General features: G+C 49.7%; 1 protein-coding gene across 6 annotated transcripts; it reads left to right on the top strand.

Annotated features, from left to right (window-relative positions):
- Nucleotides 1-49: 49 nt before the first annotated feature.
- LOC306648660 (uncharacterized protein C19orf47) lies at nucleotides 50-19441 on the top strand. 6 transcript variants are annotated; one of them, XM_079118874.1, is made up of 10 exons: nucleotides 50-173; nucleotides 1962-2078; nucleotides 4230-4281; nucleotides 8560-8647; nucleotides 8732-8846; nucleotides 9595-9676; nucleotides 13327-13464; nucleotides 14740-14892; nucleotides 16569-16639; nucleotides 18159-19150. In XM_079118874.1, the coding sequence occupies exons 2-10, from the start codon at nucleotides 2034-2036 to the stop codon at nucleotides 18651-18653; spliced, it is 1239 nt and encodes a 412-aa protein (XP_078975000.1). In that variant the 5' UTR covers nucleotides 50-173; nucleotides 1962-2033; the 3' UTR covers nucleotides 18654-19150. The 6 variants fall into 6 exon arrangements, with proteins under 6 accessions (XP_078975000.1, XP_078975001.1, XP_078974999.1 ...); XM_079118875.1 differs by lacking the exon at nucleotides 1962-2078 and having other exon boundaries at nucleotides 104-173; XM_079118873.1 differs by lacking the exons at nucleotides 50-173; nucleotides 1962-2078 and adding an exon at nucleotides 19157-19441 and having other exon boundaries at nucleotides 4122-4281; nucleotides 14743-14892; nucleotides 18159-18507.
- Nucleotides 19442-19652: the final 211 nt, after the last annotated feature.

Genomic DNA, 19652 nt, shown 5'->3' with positions numbered 1-19652 from the left:
CTCGCTGGTGACGGCCCGGAGGGCTAGAGCGGTCACGATCGGTCAGTCAGGCTTCCGGCGCGGAGGGCGGACTTCCGGGGCGGGCGATCCGGGACGAAGGAGGAGTGTCTGACAGTTGGCGCCGCCGGGAGGGACGGCGGGCGGGGCGAATGGGCGCGGGGCCGGTGGGCCAGGTGAGGCGAGGGCCGCGGGGAGGTGGGCCTGGGCCGAATGCGGTGTGCTCGGAGGGCGTTCCGGGCTCTGGAATCACAGTCTGGACTCCGCTGTGCGACTCCGGACGAGTGATGTCTTTCTTTGAGCCTCAGTTTCCTCCTCTGTAGAATGGGGGTCAGAAGAGGACTGTAGCACCCGCTGTATGGATTGAATGAGAAGTTAGCTCTTGCCTGTCGCGGCCCCAGCTCAGAGCTTGTACCTAGTGCTCGCTGCCTTTCTATACCATTGTTGTTGGCATTGATGATGTTTGCGTTGGGCTGAAGAGATTGTTGGACTTGGAGGCCTGCTGATTTGGGTTCAAGTCCCAGCTCCTCTGTGGCAGTGTCTTCACCTCCCTGAAGCGCAGTTTCCAGAGCTGATAGTCTCGATATCGTACGGTCGTTTTGCGTATTGTGATGAGTTGTGTATGGAAAGCATTTAGCATAGCAAGAGCTCAGTAGATTGGGAATATAATGGTAATGATTCAGAGAGTCATTGGTGTAACTGGGAATTCTAATAAAGTAGAGGAGGAAGGAATCTCAGAGAAAGCAATAGGAAAAACAGACCCACAGCTGGGAAAATCGACATTCTGCTACTATCTGGCTAATTTTGCCCAGTCTTGTAGTATAGATTAATTTTAATTTGTTTGAAAATGATTGGTGCATGTTCCTCTGTCATTAATTTGTGAAGAAAATTTTCATTTCTGTTCTAATGGAAAACTAACATTGCTTGCCAGGAGAAGGAAAACAATCTGAAATACAATGGAAACAGAACAGTTCATTAAATTGTAGACAGTGAGTGAAATGTAACCAAAAGGAGGATAATTTATATTCTGTAAGTTCATGTTGTTAGATTCTGGTGGATTCCATCAAATAGTTTTTTATTTTTGTTTTTGTGTTTTTTTGGTAGTAATAGAGATTGAACCCAGGGCCCCCCTCCCATAGGCATACGTTCTACCACTGAGTTATATGCCAGCCCTTTTACTTTTTTTATGTTGAGACAGGGTCTTGCAAAGTTGTCCAGGCTGGCCTTGAACTTGCAATCCTCTGCCTCAGTTTCTGATCAAATAGTCTTATAACTGGTTTCCTACTCACATTTGGCATGCAACTGAAGTGTCTCACCCTGAACCTAGCTTACTGAAGATTTATTTTTTTTTGTTACACACTTACACTTGCTGAATATTGTTCCAAGAGCTTCAAGTTTATTGGCTCATTTAATCCCTCTAACACCTTTAACAATAGGTACTCTTGAGGAAAATGAGTTCCAGAAAGGTTGAGCTACTTGCCCAGGGTTAGGAAGAGGTAAAATTGGGATTTAGATCCAAATCTAGCACATGGAATCTGGTACTTAGTAATCACTTGAGTTTTGGGAGCTGCTAATTTTAAAAATTTCTATTTTGTTAATTTCTTTAAATTTTTTAAAAAATTTGTTGATTTCAACTATGAAGAACGCACTGGAGATGAGCTTTTCAGGGTGGTAGAAAAAGGATATTGAGTTCAAGAGGGAATTCCACAATAGTGGGGAAGAATATCAGTACTCGAAGGATTCAGAAAAGAAAAATTAAAAAAAAAAAAAAGAATTCAGATAAGCATTAGCTGAGACGTTGCAGAGACAGACCACAGCACCTGGCTCATAGTAATACCTGTTTGGCATTAACCCCAGCCTGAGTTCAATTCCTAGCCCTGCTGTGAGTTTGCTGTGTGAACCTTAAACCTGCTGTTGTCACTTGTTTTTTTTACTTTTTTGCTCATTTTTACTTCTTTTCCCAGGCTGGCTGTGGGAAGTCACTGACTGTATACTGAGTTCCTGGCATGTAGGAAACACTCAAAAGGATCTACTCCATGGGCATCGGAATCAGGGAGAACTTGTTTTTGAATCCCAGTAAGGTCAGTTGCTAGATGTGACATTTGATAAATGACTGCTCCTTGGTGAGTCAGTTTTTTGATTGATTAAAATAGGGCTAATCATAGTCTTTGCTCCTGAGGCTGTTGTGAGGCATGAGTATGATGCTTGGCTTTGGTCCTGGTTCATAGTTAGTGTTTGGTTTGTGAGCTGCTGTTCTGTCCAGCTTACTGAAGTCTCTCCATGCCCTGCTGTTTGAGGGATACATGTTGTATTGTCTTTGTCCGGTGGTAAAATCTAGAAGGGAAAGTGAATATGAGTGTCAGGTGCAGGGCAGAGTGACATCTGGTCATATTCAATCCGAATCAGCAGAAGCCAGAAAAGGGCGAGATAAACACTAAGCAGGGTAGAGGAGAGAGTCTCATATGTAGGAACTTAGGGAAAGCTTCCCAAAGCAGGGAATAGCCAACAGAGGGAAGAAGAGCTTGCCAGGAGGATGATGGGAGATAGGCATTCCAGGCACATGTGACATCCTGTGTGGAAACTGGGAGGGAAGCTGGCATCAGAGGCACATGCCTGTAGTCCCAACTACTCAGGCAGGCTACGGTGGGAGGATCACTTGAGCCCAGGAGTTCAAGACCAGCCTGGGCAACATAGTGAGACCCCATCTCAAAGTGAAACAAAACAAAACTGAGAGGCAGGTAAAGCCCCTGGGAGACCAGGGGATGAGTCCAGGAGCACCCCTTCCAGGCTGTGTAGTATGCACTAAGCCCTGTCTTAGTCCCTCCCAGGCCTTGGTACATAGAAGCCCACTGCACCCTCCCAACAGTCCTCCAGGGCAAGTAACATCTGTGCCACACCAGTGCACAGATGGGGACCCTGAGACTGGACTGCAAAAGTAACCTGCCAAGGCCACACAGCTAGTGAGAGCTAGAGTTGACCCCCCCGCAGTCTAGTTCCAGAGTCCTTACTCTTCTTTTTTCCTTTTTTTTCCCCCTGTGGTACTAAGCCACTCTGCAAGCGAGCTGCATCTCCAGCCCTTTTTATTTTTTATTTTAAGACATAAGTTGCTGAGGCTGCCCTCAAACTTAGTCCTTCTGCCTCAGCCTCCCAAGTTGCTGGGATTGCAGGTGTGCTGTGTCACCATGCCTGGCTCCAGAGTCCTTACTCTTGACCACTCTGTTACACCGTCAGAAGGGAGGGATGAGGGAGAAGCCTCAGTATTGGCACTGAGCCTGGTCGAAGGGAGCAGAGTGAATGGAGAAGGCAGAGAGTGGAAGAGAGGAAGTAAGCTTGGCCTAGGACAGCGTGGCCAGGTGATCCTGGAGGCAGGTAGCATGTGAGAAAGTCATTTCCTTGTCTTTCTTCACTGCCATTCATGCCTGGAGTTTCCATTGGTGCTGATGTGTCTTTCATGCCTTTCAGCATCTGCTGGTCTTGTCCAAGTGGAATTGGCTTTCCATTTCTTCTCTGGCCCCCCTCCTGTCTGACTGTTGGCTCACTCTGTTGCAGCCACATTGGCTCCTCACCCCTCAGACCTGCCAGCAGAGCTCCTGGCTCAGGCACTGGACTCACTGGACCGTCTCTGTAAAACCACACGGCTCCCTCCCTCCCCTTTTCAGGTCTCTACATGTCACTTTAGGTCTTCTCTGATCACCCTGTTGAAGAGTGTGACGTCCCTTCCCAGGCCCTACATGTTTTCTCCATAACACTGACAGCTTTGAACACACTGCACTGTTAGCTGTTTTGCTTCTTGACTCTTGTCTTCCTCCCTCGTCCCCAGCCTCATGCTAGGCTCCATGTTTTGTTCATCTCAGTATTCTAAGCGCCTCACACATAGTAGCTTCTCAGTAAATTTTGTTTAGATGGTTGAGTGATCGGGTGTTTATGGTGAGTTTTTTGGGGCAGGAGGTGTCTTTTTCTGTCCCATTGCTATTCTAGTCAGACCTTTGCGGTGTGTGTGATTGGAGCTGTAGACATTGGCTGTCCCTGTGACTTGTCCCAGGAACAAGCAATAGATGTGGCAGCTCACTTCGAGGCTGACGTTCTGCCAGTTGCTCTGGGCTATTCCTGGACTGTGAGCCCCTAGCCCAGGAATGCTCCCCTGGCAGGCAGGCAGGCAGGCAGGCACCAGGAGAGGGATATATGCGCACAGTGGTGGCGACTCATGGGCCTTCTTTCATTCTCTTTTCCAGGCTCCAGGGAGCAGGGTCTGGGCCAGGGAGACAATGGTCTCAGTGACTATGGGTGAGTCTGACCTTCTCTGCATGGCCCCCTCTCCCCACTGCCCTTTCTGAGGTATGGCCTGGGAGGGGTAGGGAGGGCGGGACACTGGCAGGAACAGCTGTACTCTGATGAAGGTTGGGGGCAGGGCTGGGGCCAGTTCAAGGCCGCCTGCCCCTTCTGTGTATCTGGATCTACTGACTGCGTATTTTAGCCGTAAAGAACTTGCGTTATGAAGCCTGGCAGATCTCCTACATGGCTCTCAGAGCCTTGGTTTTCTCACCTCTGAAATGGAGATAATAATACTCCTTGCATCCTGGCATTTAGAGATTACCACAGGTCATTTCTTGAACATAAGATCTCAACAAATGTTAACTGTTGTGATTTTCATGAACTGTATCACCTGATTTTCTTTATGCTCTGAATTTCAGGATTGCCAGGACACAGGAATTATATGGTTGCTTTGGAGAATTTTGAGATTTACTATACATATAGTGAAGTACAAAAAATCATATTAACATGGTATTTGTTTTTGTTTTTGGTACTGGGACTTAAACCCAGGAGTGCTTTATCACTGAACTACTTCCCTGGTCCTTTTTTAGTTTTAAATTTTGAGAGAGTCTTGCTAAGTTGCTGAGGGTATCTCTAAGTTGCTAAGGCTGATCTTAAACATGAGCTTCTCCTGTCTCAGCCTCCTGAGTCACTGGGATCATAGGCATGTGTCACCACACCTGGCTCCTATGGTTTTAAAACAAAAAGCAAATATCTGAGTGTATCCTTTAGAATTCCATTTAAATACAGCATGGAAGCTGGCATAACCAATCCACTGTTTTAGAAGTAGTGGTTGCCCTTGGGAAGAGGGAATAGTGGCAACAGGGAAAACCCAAGAGGATCTGGGGTATTAGGGATATTTTATGTTTGATCAGAGTACTGGTTACACGGGTGTGTTTGCTTTAAGAAAATCTATTAGTGTATACATAGTACAATAAAATGACTGAAAAACCAAACTCCCTCTAACCATCTGTGTTAGGAAGAGAAATATTGCCAGATGTCTGAGGGTCCTGCCTTGGTCCTACCCATCCTCCAGGTGGAGTAAACCACTCTCTGATATTTTGTGGACATCTTTCCTTACCTTTCTATGTGTAGTAGTTTCACTAGTGGAAACATACCACAGATTTTTTGTTTTTGTTTTGTTTTTGTTTTTTGGGAGTGCTGGGGATTGAACCTGGTACATGCTAGCAAGCACTCCACCACTGAGCTACACTCCAAACCCCTAATCTTGGGTTTTTAACTTATGCAACAAAGTCTCACTGTATGTTCTTTGGTGTCTGACTTCCTTTGTGAAACACATTTGAGGGTCATCTCTGTGGCCAAGCATAACTGTTGTCCTTTCTTTTTCACTGCTGTGTAGTATTTCACCAGGTGGCAGTTTGTTTTTAATGCCACTATCAAGGGTTGAAGCTCTGACAGACATGTTGTCATGAATATTCTTTTTTTTTTTTTTCAGTCATTGATGGACTATTTATTTATTTATTTATTTATTTATTTATTTATTTATATGTGGTGCTGAGAATTGATCCCAGTGACTCACACATGCTAGGTAAGCACTCTACCACTGATCTACAACTCCAGCCCTGCCATGGATATTCTTGTATCTGTCTCCTGGTGTGTGCAGCAAGCACCCTCACACCCATTCCAAAACACATTGTTGCCCAGTTAACATTTCTGAAGCTGGGCTACAACTTAACAACCAGCGGTTTAAGAGGGTTTAATTGGCTGCTTGTTTTCCTTCTTAGTAATACACGAGGTGGTGGTGTGTGCTGGATGTGGGGCATTGTGCAGTTCCTTGGACACTGGGTTTCAATAATCTTATGGTTAAAATTACAGACTTTTTCTCAGGCAGAGAGTTACTTCCAGCCTATGTGATGCTTTTTCCCTGCTTAAAAACAGAATAATTAAGATACAATTCATAGATCATACATTTTACCATTTAAAGTGTACAAATTTAATGTTTTTTCTAGACTCTATTCACAGAGTGGTACAGCCATTACCACAGTCAATTTCAAAACCTTTTTATTATGCTCCAAGAAAACCTCATGCCCGTTAGCACTCATCCTTCCTTTCCTCCCAGTCCCTGGCAACCACTAATCTGCTCTGTCTCTGAATTTGCCTGCTGCAGACATCTTGTGGGAGTGGAATCATCTCGTGGTGCTTTTTGATGCGTAGACACAGGTGCCCACTGGCTGATGGCACCCAGCGCCCTGTGGCGCGGCAGGTGGATAGCACCTGTGCAGAGAGGGCAACCTCTCCTTTTCCCTGTGGGCTGGTGGAGGAAGCCTTAAGGTCATGGGCTCCTTGCCTGTTCTCTAGCCCCCGGGGCTTAGGCCACTAGTGTCCTGAGAGATAGTGGCTGGGCAGGGTCCTCCTGGGCAAGGTGTGACCCATGGTCCTGCATGCCACCCATGCAACGTCTGATCCTGGGGTGTCTTTTTCTCCACTCTGAGCTTCAGTTGTTTTAAAAGGAGAGTGAGTGAAGGAGTACTAAATCTTTTTGGTTTTTGTACTGGGCATTGAACCCAGGGGCACGTAACCACTGAGCCACGTCCCTAGCCCTTTGTATGCTTTATTTTGAAACAGGGTCTTGCTAGGTTGCTTAGGGCCTCACTGAATTGCTGAGGCAGGCCTGGAACTTGCAGTCCTCCTGCCTTAGCCTCCTGAGCTGCTGGAATTACAGATGTGCCCTGCCAAGCCTGACCCAAATCTTTTCTAATCTAAAATAGCATGAATCGTTAGGTGTAGTGTTGTCACACGAAAGAAAAAGAAGTTGCCAGTGACACTGGCACACTATCAATTATAAGGCAGATCTTCATTTCAGAGGTATTAAAATGTGAAAAATAAAATGTCCTACTTAGAAACTTTTTTTTTTCTTTTGGTACCAGGGGATTGAACCCAGGGGTGCGTAACCACTGAGCTACATCCTCAGCCCTTATTTATTTATTTATTTATTCTTGAATTTTTATTTTAAAACAGTTGCTTAGGGTCTCACTAAATTGCTGAGGCTGACCTTGAATTTGTGATCCTCCTGCCTCAGCCTCCCAAGCCACTGGGATTATAGCCGCTGAGCACACCCTGCAAGGAACTGTTGATCTTGTGTGTTTTTGTTTTGTTGTGCTGGGGATTGAACCCAGGGCTTTCATCACCTTACCACTGAGCCACACCCTGAGCCCTTGGAATCGCTGATCTTATCTCTCACCTGGCCTGACAAGTCAGGGTCAGGAAAAGAAGTTGAGGAATAATAATGCTTCATGGTGGAGTCTGCCCATGGCTCCGTAGTTTTTTGTTTAGTTGTTTTTTTTGGCGCTGGGGATGGAACTCAGGCCAGTGTGCTCTCTGCTGCTCATGTTTAGTGGTGGTGAGAGGGAGGAAGACTAGTAATAACAGTAATAATAAATAAATAAATAAATAGTAAGAATACAAGACGTGGGTGAGGATGTCTTCTGGGCCCATAACCATTTAAAGGCCTTTATGTGGATTTTCTCATTGAGTCTGCACAGTGACCCAAGGATGTTGGTGCTGCCACCACTAAAATGTCAGCTCCATGAGAACAGACTTCATTTTGTCCCCTGTGGTACTCCCAGTGCTTGGAACAGAACCTGAACTGTGCCGAGTACACAGTCGATACTTGTTAAGTGTAGAGTATTTCCCCAAATTTATAGATGAGGAAACCGAGGCGCTGAGCACTGACTTGCCCAAAATCCCTTAGCCAGGAAGTGGCGGAGCTGGGATTTGAACCCAGACTCCAGAGCTTATGCTGGCTCCTTGCGTACCTCTTTCTGAGGCAGTGCGGCTCCTGTGGCGGGCAGGGGCTTGCTGAAGCTTGTGGGCTGGCTCTGTGACCCTTTTCCCTGGCTTGAGGAGGGGAAGGGCAGAGAACCCCGGGTTCCAGGTCTTGCAAATTAGTCATTGCCCAAGTGCCGGGATTGCGGTCGCAGCTTGAGGGCAGGGCAGAGCTGCGAAGAAGGTTTGGGCCCTCCGTTCCTGGATAGCTTTGTGCCCTGGGGTGGGGGGCCCAACCTCTCCCAGCCTAGGTTTCGCTTCCTCCTTGGCAGGTGGGGGCGTCTTAATAGCGCTTAACTCGGGGTGGTCAGGGGACGGCTTCCTCCCATGGTGTGTGCAGAGCACTCAGCGCGAGGCCTGGAGGTGGTGAGCTTGTCACCCCAGGGAGCCACTGCTGTTGTGGTTTCGCCACTGCTCTTCCCTTAAGAGAATCACACGAATAACAAACTCTCTTCAACTCCCCAGCCACTTCCGAGTGGATCCAGTTCTTTAAGGAAGCCGGCATTCCTCCAGGACCTGCTGTTAATTATGCTGTGATGTTTGTGGATAATAGGTGAGGTGGCTGTGGGGAGGCAGGGAACTGGCTCTCCCCCAATGTTGGCCCACTTTGGGCCTCACTGCTGATCCTTCCCTGCAGGATCCAAAAGAGCATGCTGCTGGATCTCAACAAGGAAATCATGAATGAGCTGGGTGTGACTGTGGTGGGTGACATCATTGCCATCCTAAAGCATGCCAAGGTGGTACACCGCCAGGTGGGTGCTCTGCCTACCTGCTCTGTCCCTGGGTTTGGCATGGCAGTGGAGGGGCAGACGCAGATCCAGCAGGAGACCTGGGAGCACAGGCGGGTGGACTTGGGTTCTGAGGCTGATTCAGCCATTTGCTATGTGACTGTAATATACGGCCTGACCTCTCAGCCTCTTATGTTCTCACCTATAAAAAGCAGAGAGGTGACTCACCTCGAAGTGTGGTTGGGCTAGCACAGTGTACTCTGCCTGAAGCAGAGCCTCAGTAAAGGCTCTAACTTTTATCATTATTGTGAATTCTCATCTTCCTTATTATCATCCTCCATTTCTAGAACCCCATCTGTTCCTAGGACAGCAGGGTTTTGTTTTGTTTTGCTTTGATTTTGCAGTGCTGGAGGTGTAACCCAGGGCCTTGTGCATACTAGGCAGGTGCTGTACCACTGAGTCACACCCCAAGCCCAATCCTGGCCCCCCGCCTTTTTTTTTTGGCGGGGTTGAACACAGGGTCTTATGCAAGGCAAGCACTCTACTACTGAGCTGTAGCCTCAGCCCTCTTCCTGGATAGCTTCAAAGCGTACTGGTCAGATACTTTGTAGGATGTCCCTCAGTTTGGGTGTGAATGATGCTTTTTCCTGGTCACGAAGGAAATGTTTGAACATAACCTTCTCTGGCAGTCAGGTTCTGGTCCTTCTGCATGTTGCTCAGATCTCCCTGTCCCTGGTTCTGTTGTGCTAACCCAGGCCCCTGTTTTTTACAGGACATGTGTAAAGCTGCCACTGAGTCGGTGCCCTGTAGCCCCAGCCCGCTCCCAGGCGAGCTGCGCCGTGGTGCCTCTAGTGGTGAGTCTTCTTTATTCAGGCCTCTTTTCCTCTTCACACTCTTATCAGCAAAAAGGACACACCCATTATCCATCGCTTCACTTCTGTATTTTGCAGAGGTGGAAGCAAAGCTGTCTCAGGCCTTCTTCTATTTTGCAGGACTGGGGATCAAGTCCAGGGGCCCTCTGCCATTGAGCTACACCTCCATCCCTTTTTATTAGTTTGAGACAGGGTCTTGCTCAGTTGTCCAGGCTGGCCTCCTCCCTCAGCTTCCCACATTGCTGGGATTACAGGCATGTGCCACAGTGCCCAGCTATCTGCATCCCCCTTTAAGGGAGAAAAATAAACTGGGTAGTGAGTGGCTGTTCTTACAGTGTTTTCTTATTCACTGCAGATTTGTTACAGGGTTCTCAAAAGCAGTATAAGAGGGAGTCCTCGGTGTGCAGAGGACATCTTTAGCCTCTGCTTGCGTAATATTTGCTCTTCCCAGTTGGCTAGAGTAAGCACATGCTAAGGCCAGAATCAGTGTAGGCAGGGCCAACCCAAAGGCATGGATTCAGGGAAGCTGAACAAATCAGTGATGATTTTTACAATAGTCCCACAGCATATATACAGGAAAAGGTTTGGTCATCATGGTATAACTGAATGACTTACGTGCAGGACTCCTGTGTTGCCAGCATCCAAAATCCCCCTTGAGGTCTTCCCAGTCACTTCCCTTCTCTGGTGTATCACTGCCCTGATAGCATAGATTATTTTTGCCAGAATTTAAAAAAAAATTTTTTTAAGCTGTAGATGTACACAATACCTTCAATTTATATACTTACTTTTTTTTTTTTTTTTTTTTTTTTTTTGCGGTGCTGGGGATCGAACCCAGGGCCTTGTGCTTGCAAGGTAAGCACTCTACCGACTGAGCTATCTCCCCAGCCCTATATACTTACTTTTATGCAGTGCTAAGAATCAAATCCAGTGACTCATACATGCTAAGCAAGTACTTGGTCACTGAACTACAAGCCCAGTACCCTTTCAAATCTTTAATGATGACATTTTCACACCTTCTGAATGTCATTAATAGTTTAAAATAAAATTAGCCAGGTTGTGCACACCTGTAATCCCAGCTACTTGGGAGACTGAGGTAGTAGGATCCCACATTCAAAGCCAGCCTGGGCAACTTAGTGAGACTAAGAACTAGTGAAGAAAGTAGTCAGTTGAGAAGGGGAAACAGGCAAAGTAAGAAAGAAATGGGTGGGAAGAGTTCTCCAAAACAGCATGCCTACTAAGATCCCCTTGTGTGCACTTCATAGCATCCACCACGTTGTCTATATGGGGCAGGAGGGAGGACGGTTCTTTGTACTCTGACATCCTGACTACAACTCAAGTTCAATGGAAAACCAGGCAGACTGGAGCATGCCTGTAGTCCCAGCAACTTGGGACACTGAGGCAAGGAGATTGCTTGAGTCCCATAGTTGAAGACCAGCCTGGACAACATAACTAGAGCCCATCTCAAAACAATAATAAAGCAAAAATTCAGTGGAGCCAACACAGAGTGGTTTTACCTCCACTCAAACAGTGCTTGGTTGTCATGGTGATAAAGCAGCAGGTCCCTGGCCTCTGTCAGCAATATGCATCCCTCTGTGTCAGTACAAGAAGCAGGGCCCTGTCAGCAGCCTTCTTTTTATTGCAGAAGGTCCTGATCACAGTGCACCTGGCCAGGTAAAGTGCTGAGAGTGGAGGCTGCGCTGGGACAGATTCTACACAGCCCACGAGTTTGCAGCTGCTGGTCATAATGCCACCCCATCTGGCTGAAGGAACAGCTGGAGAGATATCTTTGGAAAATTGACTGTGGGTAGATACCACAGCCTTAGCAGAGAAGAGAGCAGGATTGAAACCAGCCATTTCTCCCTGGAGAGAGGGAGGTAGTCTGATAGGGAAGGACCGGGACCTGTGTGTGTGTGTGTGTGGCACTGGGGATTGGACCCAGGGCTTCTCTACCACTGAGCTACATTTCCAGCCTTTTTTGTTTTATTTTTGAGATAGGGTCTCGCCAAGTTGCCCAGGCTGACCTCAAACTTAGAATCCTCCTGCCTCAGTCTCCCAAGTTGCTGGGATTATAGGTTTGCATTAACATGCCCAGCTCTAGTTCTAGGATTTTGGGAGACAAGCATTGCTTTGCTTCCAGACCTGGGTGCTGGGGGTGGTGGGGATCACCTTTTATTAAATGGCCTGTGTAGGTAATGTAGTTATTGTTTTTTAAAAAATAAGCAATTGGGCTGTGATCGTAGCTCAGTGGTAGAGCACTTGCCTAGCATGTGTGAGACACTGGATTTAATCCTCAGCACCACATAAAAATAAATAAAATAAAGGTATTGTGTCCATCTACAACTAAAATTTTTTTAAAAAAAGCAATAGATAATTATAACAGTGTGTTGAGGATCATTATGGGCAAGAAAGTTCCTAACAAGAAAAGAAGACTTTGGGAGGGTAGTGGGACAAAATACTGAAGTCTGGGGATGGCGATGTAGCTCAGGGGCAAAGTGCTTGCCTAGCAAGCACTGGGCCCTGGATTCCATCCCCAGCACCTGGAAAAAACAACCCCCTAAAATATGATTTGAAAGCCAGTTGGGGGAGGTGGGGGTTGAGGTGAGGCTGTTGGGACTTGCCAGAAAGCAATGGTAGCATGAGGATTTTCCCTCTTCCCTCCCCTGCAGGGGCTCCCCAAGAACCCTAGAACTAGCAGCAACGACACCCCAGGCAAAACCGTCTTCTCCTTCTGGGGTTGGCCCTCCGGTGGGCATGCTGTAGCTCCCACCCTTGCACCCCAGGTGCGCCCCCTCCTGTTCCACAGGCAACAGACAACCAGAGCCTGCCCACCCATCGCCAGAAGGAGGCCACCTTTCTTGCCCCAGCACAACTGGAGCCAGACCCACATTGCTCAAGGGCCTGGCTGAGCGACTCCCCTCCCGAGTCCCTGTTCCCTCATCTGTAGATGGTTGGTGCGTGGTGGGTCCCGTGTGGTAGGGATGTTGGTGTCAGTGACGGTGTTCCTCTCTTCAGTAGACATTCACTGAGGACGTACTAAGGACAGAAACCATTTTAGGCACTGGGGACACTGAGGTTACAGACCGTGCCTCCTCACAGAGCACACAGTCTTTCGGGGAGTGCGCCAGTACACAGATGTAATTGACTATCAAGCAGCGTTAAGGGCTGTAAGAGAAAGAAAGTACAGTGTGGGTGGGGGCAGTCGAGGTGATGGGGTGCTGACTGAGGAGCTGCTGAGCGGAGACCTGAGTGAAGAGACAAGTGAGCCTGTTGGTATTTGGGGAGCAGCATTCTAGGAAGGAGGAACAGTAAATGCCCCAAGGAGGCACCCACTTGCTAGGTGAGGAAGATTCTGGAGACTGTCATGGCCGAGGCAGGGTGGGGAGGGGAGGAGTGAGCCTAGCACAGGGCTGGGTAGTGTGATGGGAACCAGTCTGGTCTAGGGCATTGGGAGGGGTGAGCTTCACCAGGAAGGTGAAGCCCCCTGCAAGCATTCCCATCATGGGGAGAGTACAGCCACAGAGTGACCTGGGCTGCCCCTTCCTCATGCAGTCCATGCCTGCCTTCTCCACTGTGGCCTGAGACGGTGGCTTCAGGGCCCCACCTGACTGAACTCCCCTCCTTTCTCCCCTCAGCCGCCTCCCGAATGATCGCCAACAGCTTGAACCGTGACTCCCCACCCAGCACTCCCGCCAGACGGCCAGACACCAGCACTTCCAAGATCTCCATCACTGTGTCCAACAAGATGGCAGCAAAGAGTGCCAAGGCTGCTGGTGAGGGGACTCGGGCAGGTGGTGGGCAGAGCTGGAGGTGAAATATGCGTTGGCAGAAGGTATTTAGGGGTCTGTCCCCAACATCACAAGGTGCTTCGAAGACTGCAGTGTGTTCAAAACCTTTGGACTTAAGTCACCTCTGTGAACTTGGTCAGGTGGGGCTCACTTTCCATGTCTCCAGCTGGGAGAATGGCTTGAAGCAGGTGTGCTTTGCCCTTGTCACTCGGTGGCTCAGTCTTTTAGCAGCTATTTACTGAGCCCCATTAGTGCTGACCCTGTGCTTAATGCCTGGGTTCAAAGGTAAAGAACCTGTGTTCCTTCCAGCAGTCAGGAATCCTTTAAGACCTCTGCCTGAGCCTGTGTCTGCAATCCTCCAGGCTTCCCATTTCCGATAATGAAGTCCACCCTTGCTTGCATGGACTCATCTCTCGTGCCTCCTCTGTGTGCTCTGGCTTAGTGCCTCTCTGGCCTCCTCCTAATAGTAGGCCTCTGCCCCTGATGTTCCCTGGACTTGGAGCACTCTGCTCAGGGTTTTCTGTGGCTGCCCCGTGTTCCTCCTTCCCAGTCTCAGCTTAAAAGCTGAGAGTGGGACTCAAGCCTTTGGACACCAAAGCCCTCCTCTGCCATTCTCTTGTGCCTTGTTTGGCCCCGGCCCCACATTGTGGTGTCATAGGCTCTGTGGAAACTGAGGCCCAGGGAGAGACTGCATTTTTCCCAGGTCAGTTCCATCTTATCCTTTCCACCTGTCACATGGGCTCCCCTTTGCCTTATTTGTTTAGAAGTGCCATGTCCCCTCTGGCCTTGATCTATGTGCCACAAATAAGAAGGCTACAGTTGGTTTATAAGGTATTGAAATAATGGTGACCGGCACTTTTACCCCTGGACACATCTGAGGAATTTTTTTTTTTAATTAAAGTGTAATATAGTTATATACAATGCCCAAGTGCTGAGTATACAGCTTTATTAGTTGTTATAAAGTGAGCATCAGAAAAAGGAAAAAAAAAAAAACAAAACCAAGCACAGTTGTGAAAGTATAGAGCCTTCCCATCACCCAGAAGGGTCCCCATCCGAGGGCTTCTGGCCTGAACTTGGGTGAACCGCAGAGAGCCTGGGATGCCCACTGCTGCCTGGAGATCCCAGACCTTTGGGTTCCTCAGGGCTCAGTTGGTGGTGATGGGTACCACTGGGCACTAAGAGAGTCCAGTCATGCAAATGTGGAGCTAAAGGACATGTGTGCCCTTTGCCTGATGTCTGGCCCTTGCCCTCCTCCTTCAGCAGCCCTGGCCCGCAGGGAGGAGGAAAGCCTGGGTGTTCCCACCAAGCGTCGCCGGGTCACTGCTGAGATGGAGGGGAAATACATCATCAACATGCCCAAGGGCACCACCCCTCGGACCCGCAAGATCCTAGAGCAGCAGCAGGCAGCAAAAGGTACTGGCCTGTGTGGTCTGGAGACCGTTTCCCCTTGGCTACATCGCAGACATCTGCCATGCCCTGGAGGTGGTAGCTGAGAAGTAGACTCATGGACTCGAGGGACCTCGGGCCAGGGGGACAGCAACAGTGGCCGTAGAGGAGGGGAACACATTACCTGTGCCCTATCATGCTGCAGTTGGCGAAGCCAGGCTCCTGAGGGGCATGGGCAAGGAGTCCGTGATGGCTACCTGGAAAGTGAATGCCCATATCTGGCAGGTGCCCCAAAGCAGGCACTGTCACAATGAGCCAGAGAAATCTGATTGAGACCCAGTGCACACTGGGGCTGGTGGCATGAAGATGAGCTTCATTATGGTAGGATTGTTTTAGAATGTTGCCTTTGAGGCCAAGGGCAGTGGTGCAGGCCTGTAATCCCAGCAACTCGGGACGCTGAGGTAGGAGGACCACAAGTTCAAAGACAACCTCAACTCCTCTGTAAGGCTCATCACCTTACCTGTTTCAAAATTTAAAAAAGGAGGGCTAGGAATGTGACTCAGTGGCTAAGTGTCCTTGTGTTCAATCCCTGGTACCAAAAAAAAAGAATTTGTGTTTGTTCTCCTGGAAAACTTTCAGATAGTGCAGAATCATATAGTAAAAAGACTGTTTCCTATCACTTCTGTATTCCATGGCTGCTGTTAACCTGCCCAGGGCAAAATCTGTGAACTTGTATGCATCTGCACATATACGGACAATTTTTTTTTCTTTTTCTTCTCTTTTTCTTTCTTTCTTTCTTTTTTTTTTTTTAATTTTTGTTTCTCTAACACAAATAGCATCATCTTACTTTTTTTAAATTTGTTTATTTTTGGTATTGGGGATTGAACCCAGAGCCTCAAGCATGCTAGCCAGGAGCCAGGTGCTCTACTACTGTACTACTGAGCCACGTCTCCAGCCCTTTTAAAAATTTCATGTTGATGGCTGGGGTTGTAGCTCAGTAGTAGAGCACTTACATAGCACATGTGAGGCCCTGGGTTCAATCCTCAGCACCACATAAAAATAAAGTAAATAAAATAAAGATATTGGGTTCCTCTACAACTAAAAAAATATTTAAAAATTTTTTTTTATGTTGAGATGGTCTCACTAAGTTGCCCAGACTGGTCTTGAACTTGTGATTCTCCTGCCTCAGCTTCCTGAGTTGCTGGGATTACAGGTGTGTACCACTGTGCCTGGCTCTTCATTCCATTTTAATGGTCATTTGTTTCCATAGTATTTATGGGCCATGATTTAGTAAACACCCCATCAGTAGAGATTTCACTTATTATTTGGTGAGAGGACTCATTACCATTCATCAGAGTGTCCCAGGACTCCCAAAGAGAAAGGAATGAATAGGGATTAAGGACTCTTCCCTACACACATTTCATGAACTTGTACTAAGGTGTAAGGAGTTTGGGGTGTCAGGCTGTCGGTTTGTGATGACCTTTCCACATTGGACTCAAGCCAGATGTGTATGGGTGAAGGTCAACAATACCAACAGTATAGGTGCAAAGCCTGACATGGCACCGGCTGTCCCTGCCATAGCAGGGCTGGCTAGTGTCTGCTGGCCTCGTCGTGCCTACCTCAGTGCCTGTCTTGCTCAGCTTAGTTCTGGGCCCCCAGGGCTGCTCCACAGGTACTGTCTCATGGCTTCATTTCCATTGCAGGTGTCCACAGAACGTCTGTGTTTGACCGCCTCGGTGCTGAGACTAAGGCAGACACGACAACGGGGAATAAAGTGAGTTGGGGCTGGTGGAGCCTCTCGGGGCTGGAAAGCTCTTGTCTTCCCTGGACATTGTTCCTGATTCTCCTGCATCTCACCCATTCTGGGCCCTCGCATCGTTTCCCCACCTTCCTAGCCTGCTCCCATCTTTGCTCGGTGGCTTTCCCCTTTGTCTTCTGCCCTGGTGTCTCTCTGTCTCTTTCTTTCCAGCCCTGGTCCTAATCTGTCCTGATTTCTGCTGGTTGCCTCCTGTCCCTTTCTCAGGGATGTCCCCTACCTCCATTCCAGTTAGTCCCTGAGTTGGGTGACTACCTGTCTACCTCTGCTGCCACCTCTCCCTGCCTGGATAGGGTGACAGCCTCGGAACTGGTCTCAACAGCTGCTGTTAACCCCCTGCAGCACCTGTCTCCGCAGCAGCAGGGCATGCTGCCCCCAGCACGGGCTGGCTTCCTCCTGCTAGAAACCCTTTGTGGCTCTTCTGTACTGTGTCGGAGCCCACCATCTTGCAATGGGCTGCAGGTGTGGTGTGTGGTTCAGAGCACACCTGGATCCACTGTGGCTGGCGAGGTCACCTTGGACATTCTCTTAAGCCCTTTGTGCCTCAGGTTCTCATCTATACAGTACCAGCTCATAGGGTGGTCATGAGGCATGAGTGAGAGTCCCGCGTGGCGAGGGCATCGGGTGTGTGGGGAGCCCGTGTCACCTTCAATGAACCTTTGATGTCCTTGACTGTGCCTCTTCCCTCCCTCCCTTGCTCCCCAGGTGCAACTGCTCTGGCTGTCTCTCACCTCCTAGAATCTTACCACAGGGGCAGTAATCACGCTCAGCGTCATGTGGCTGGAGGATCCAGCCATGTTGAGGGTTTGTCACACAGTGAATGCTCGATCAGTGTCATTGTTCCTGTCCTAGGCACCTAGACATCCCTCTGCTCACTCATCCTGTAGGGCCTGGCTGGAAAGCTGGAGTTTGGGAAGTCCCTCTGAACTCTAATTGGGGTGAGCTGTGCCTGGCTCCTCCCCCAGCACTGTTCCTACAGAACGCCTCACTGTCCTGCTTAGTTATTGGTGTCATACTTTGGGGCCAAGCCTGTCTTCCCCACTGGACTGAGCCCTTTGGGAGCAGACCTGGACTGTCCTGGCCATCTCTGTATCCCCAGCACTGCTTGGTTTAGGGCCAGGTCCAGAGTTGGGGTTCCGGGTACATTTGCTGAGTAAATGGCCTGGTGGCTTTCCGCGTGCTCCCCATAGAGCTCACCAGTGTCGTCCATCTGTGCGGCACACCCCTGTGTCATTGCACCCACTTCTTTCACTGTTCAGGTCCCAGCTCAGCTGTGTCCTCTTCCAGGGAGACGTCCCTGAACTTCCAGACAAGGCTGGGAGCTTCCTCTGGGCTCTTCTCCCCTGTCATCCCTCACCCCCCATGACTGCCACCACTAACTAGGGTGTCACTGAAAGGTTTCTTCTAATGGTGAGTTCCAGGAAGGCAGTATGTTGAGTGACTAAGTGACTCACTGTCCTGTCTTTGTTGTCCACAGCCCACAGGAGTTTTCAGTCGCCTCGGGGCCACCCCAGAGTTGGATGAGGATCTGGCGTGGGACAGTGACAATGACAGCAGCAGCTCTGTCCTGCAGTATGCTGGAGTCCTGAAGAAGCTAGGCCGGGGCCCAGCCAAGGCCAGGCCCCAGCCAGCACTGACTGTCAAAGCCAAGGCCACGAGCTCAGTGACAACGGCTGCTACCCCAACAGTGCGTCGCCTGACTCTGTCCTCACGCCCTGCACTTGAGAGGAAGCCGGAGTCCCTGTCCAAAGTCAGCATTATTCAGAGACTGGGCAAGGCCACCCTTGTGCCTGAGGCCCAGGACAGCCAGGTCACAAGCACCAAGAGTAAGTCCTCGGCTGAGGTCAAGGTCACCATTAAGAGGACTCTGGTGGGGCCCCGGGGGAGCAGCTCCACTGAGGGCCTTGGTGCCCAGATGGACCACGCAGGCACTGTGAGCGTGTTCAAAAGACTGGGCCGCAGGACCTTCTAGCCCACGTGCGGGCCGGGGCAAAGATGGCAGAATTGCCAGCGTGCCTCGGCCCCTCTCCTGGCCCCTTCAGAGCTGTCCTCAAGGGCTTGCCCGCCCACCTGCCAGCTCCTGGTGACACTGCTTGTCTCCCTCAGCACGCACACTGGGCCTGAGCACACGGGATGGCACTGCCTGCTCCACGGGCTCTGGGACTTCTCCTCGCCTGCCCTCTGTTCCCCACTCTCTGGCCACGGCCTTGGCAGAATCCACTTTTCTACCTCTTCCAAGTGCCAAGTGCCATTCGTCCCTCCTGCGGCCCCTTCCTTCCTCTCAGCGGCAGTGCTGCCTCAAACCCCATCTCCTTAGCTCTGTTCACCTGCCACACACGAGTGGGTGTCCCTGGGGGTCTCCCTCCTCCCCACACCCAGCTTTTCTCCCTCCTCTGCCCCTCCCCATTGCTGTAACTGCTCTTTCTTCCTCTTCACTCTGTTCATTTCTCTTCTGTTTTCTGTCCCTGTGGCAAGGCCCGACTGTCCGCTGCGTCCTGCCTGACCCTCCTGCACCTCCGGCCTCCCAGCGGCCCCCTCGTCGACGGTGGCGTCGAGCCTCTAGAGACTGTTAGCTGCCCTCCACACCCAGGCTGAAGGGATCTCCCAGGCCCTGGGCTACACCTGGGCATCTCCATTTCCTGCCCTGGGCATGTTTTTCCCTAAAAGTCTGTGGTGGGCGGTGGGCAAGGAGCATTGGGAAGGGAGGCCAGTTTGGAGAGAGAAGACAACAGCTGTTTTAATATATTTTTGTGACTTCCACACCGTTTCTCTCCCCTCCTTCAGGGTGAGCTACAGGTCTGGTTTTCACTCCAATCTGGTGTGGGTAGGGGGCCAGGCCAAGGGTTGGGCTCTGTCTCTGAAGGTCAAGCTCCTGCACACGTGTGGGCCTCGAGAAGGGGCTTAATGGTCACAGTCACCATTCAGTCAGGCCACCTCCTCCCCCAACGTGCTGCCACTCTTCTGCCACTCC

Source organism: Sciurus vulgaris, assembly GCF_902686455.1.
Source record: "Sciurus vulgaris genome assembly, chromosome: 17".
In the NCBI taxonomy this organism is placed as follows: Eukaryota; Metazoa; Chordata; class Mammalia; order Rodentia; family Sciuridae; genus Sciurus; species Sciurus vulgaris.
The sequence above is the reverse complement of the archived record's forward strand: the minus strand, read 5'-3'. Positions and strand labels throughout refer to the sequence as shown.

Coding starts and splice junctions, on each gene's coding strand:
- LOC306648660 (XM_079118870.1), top strand. CDS start 4,131: ATGCTCCCCTGGCAGGCAGGCAGGCAGGCAGGCACCAGGAGAGGGATA. Junction 8,648..8,731: donor GTGATGTTTGTGGATAATAG/GTGAGGTGGCTG, acceptor CCTTCCCTGCAG/GATCCAAAAGAGCATGCTGC. Junction 16,640..18,158: donor ACACGACAACGGGGAATAAA/GTGAGTTGGGGC, acceptor TGTTGTCCACAG/CCCACAGGAGTTTTCAGTCG.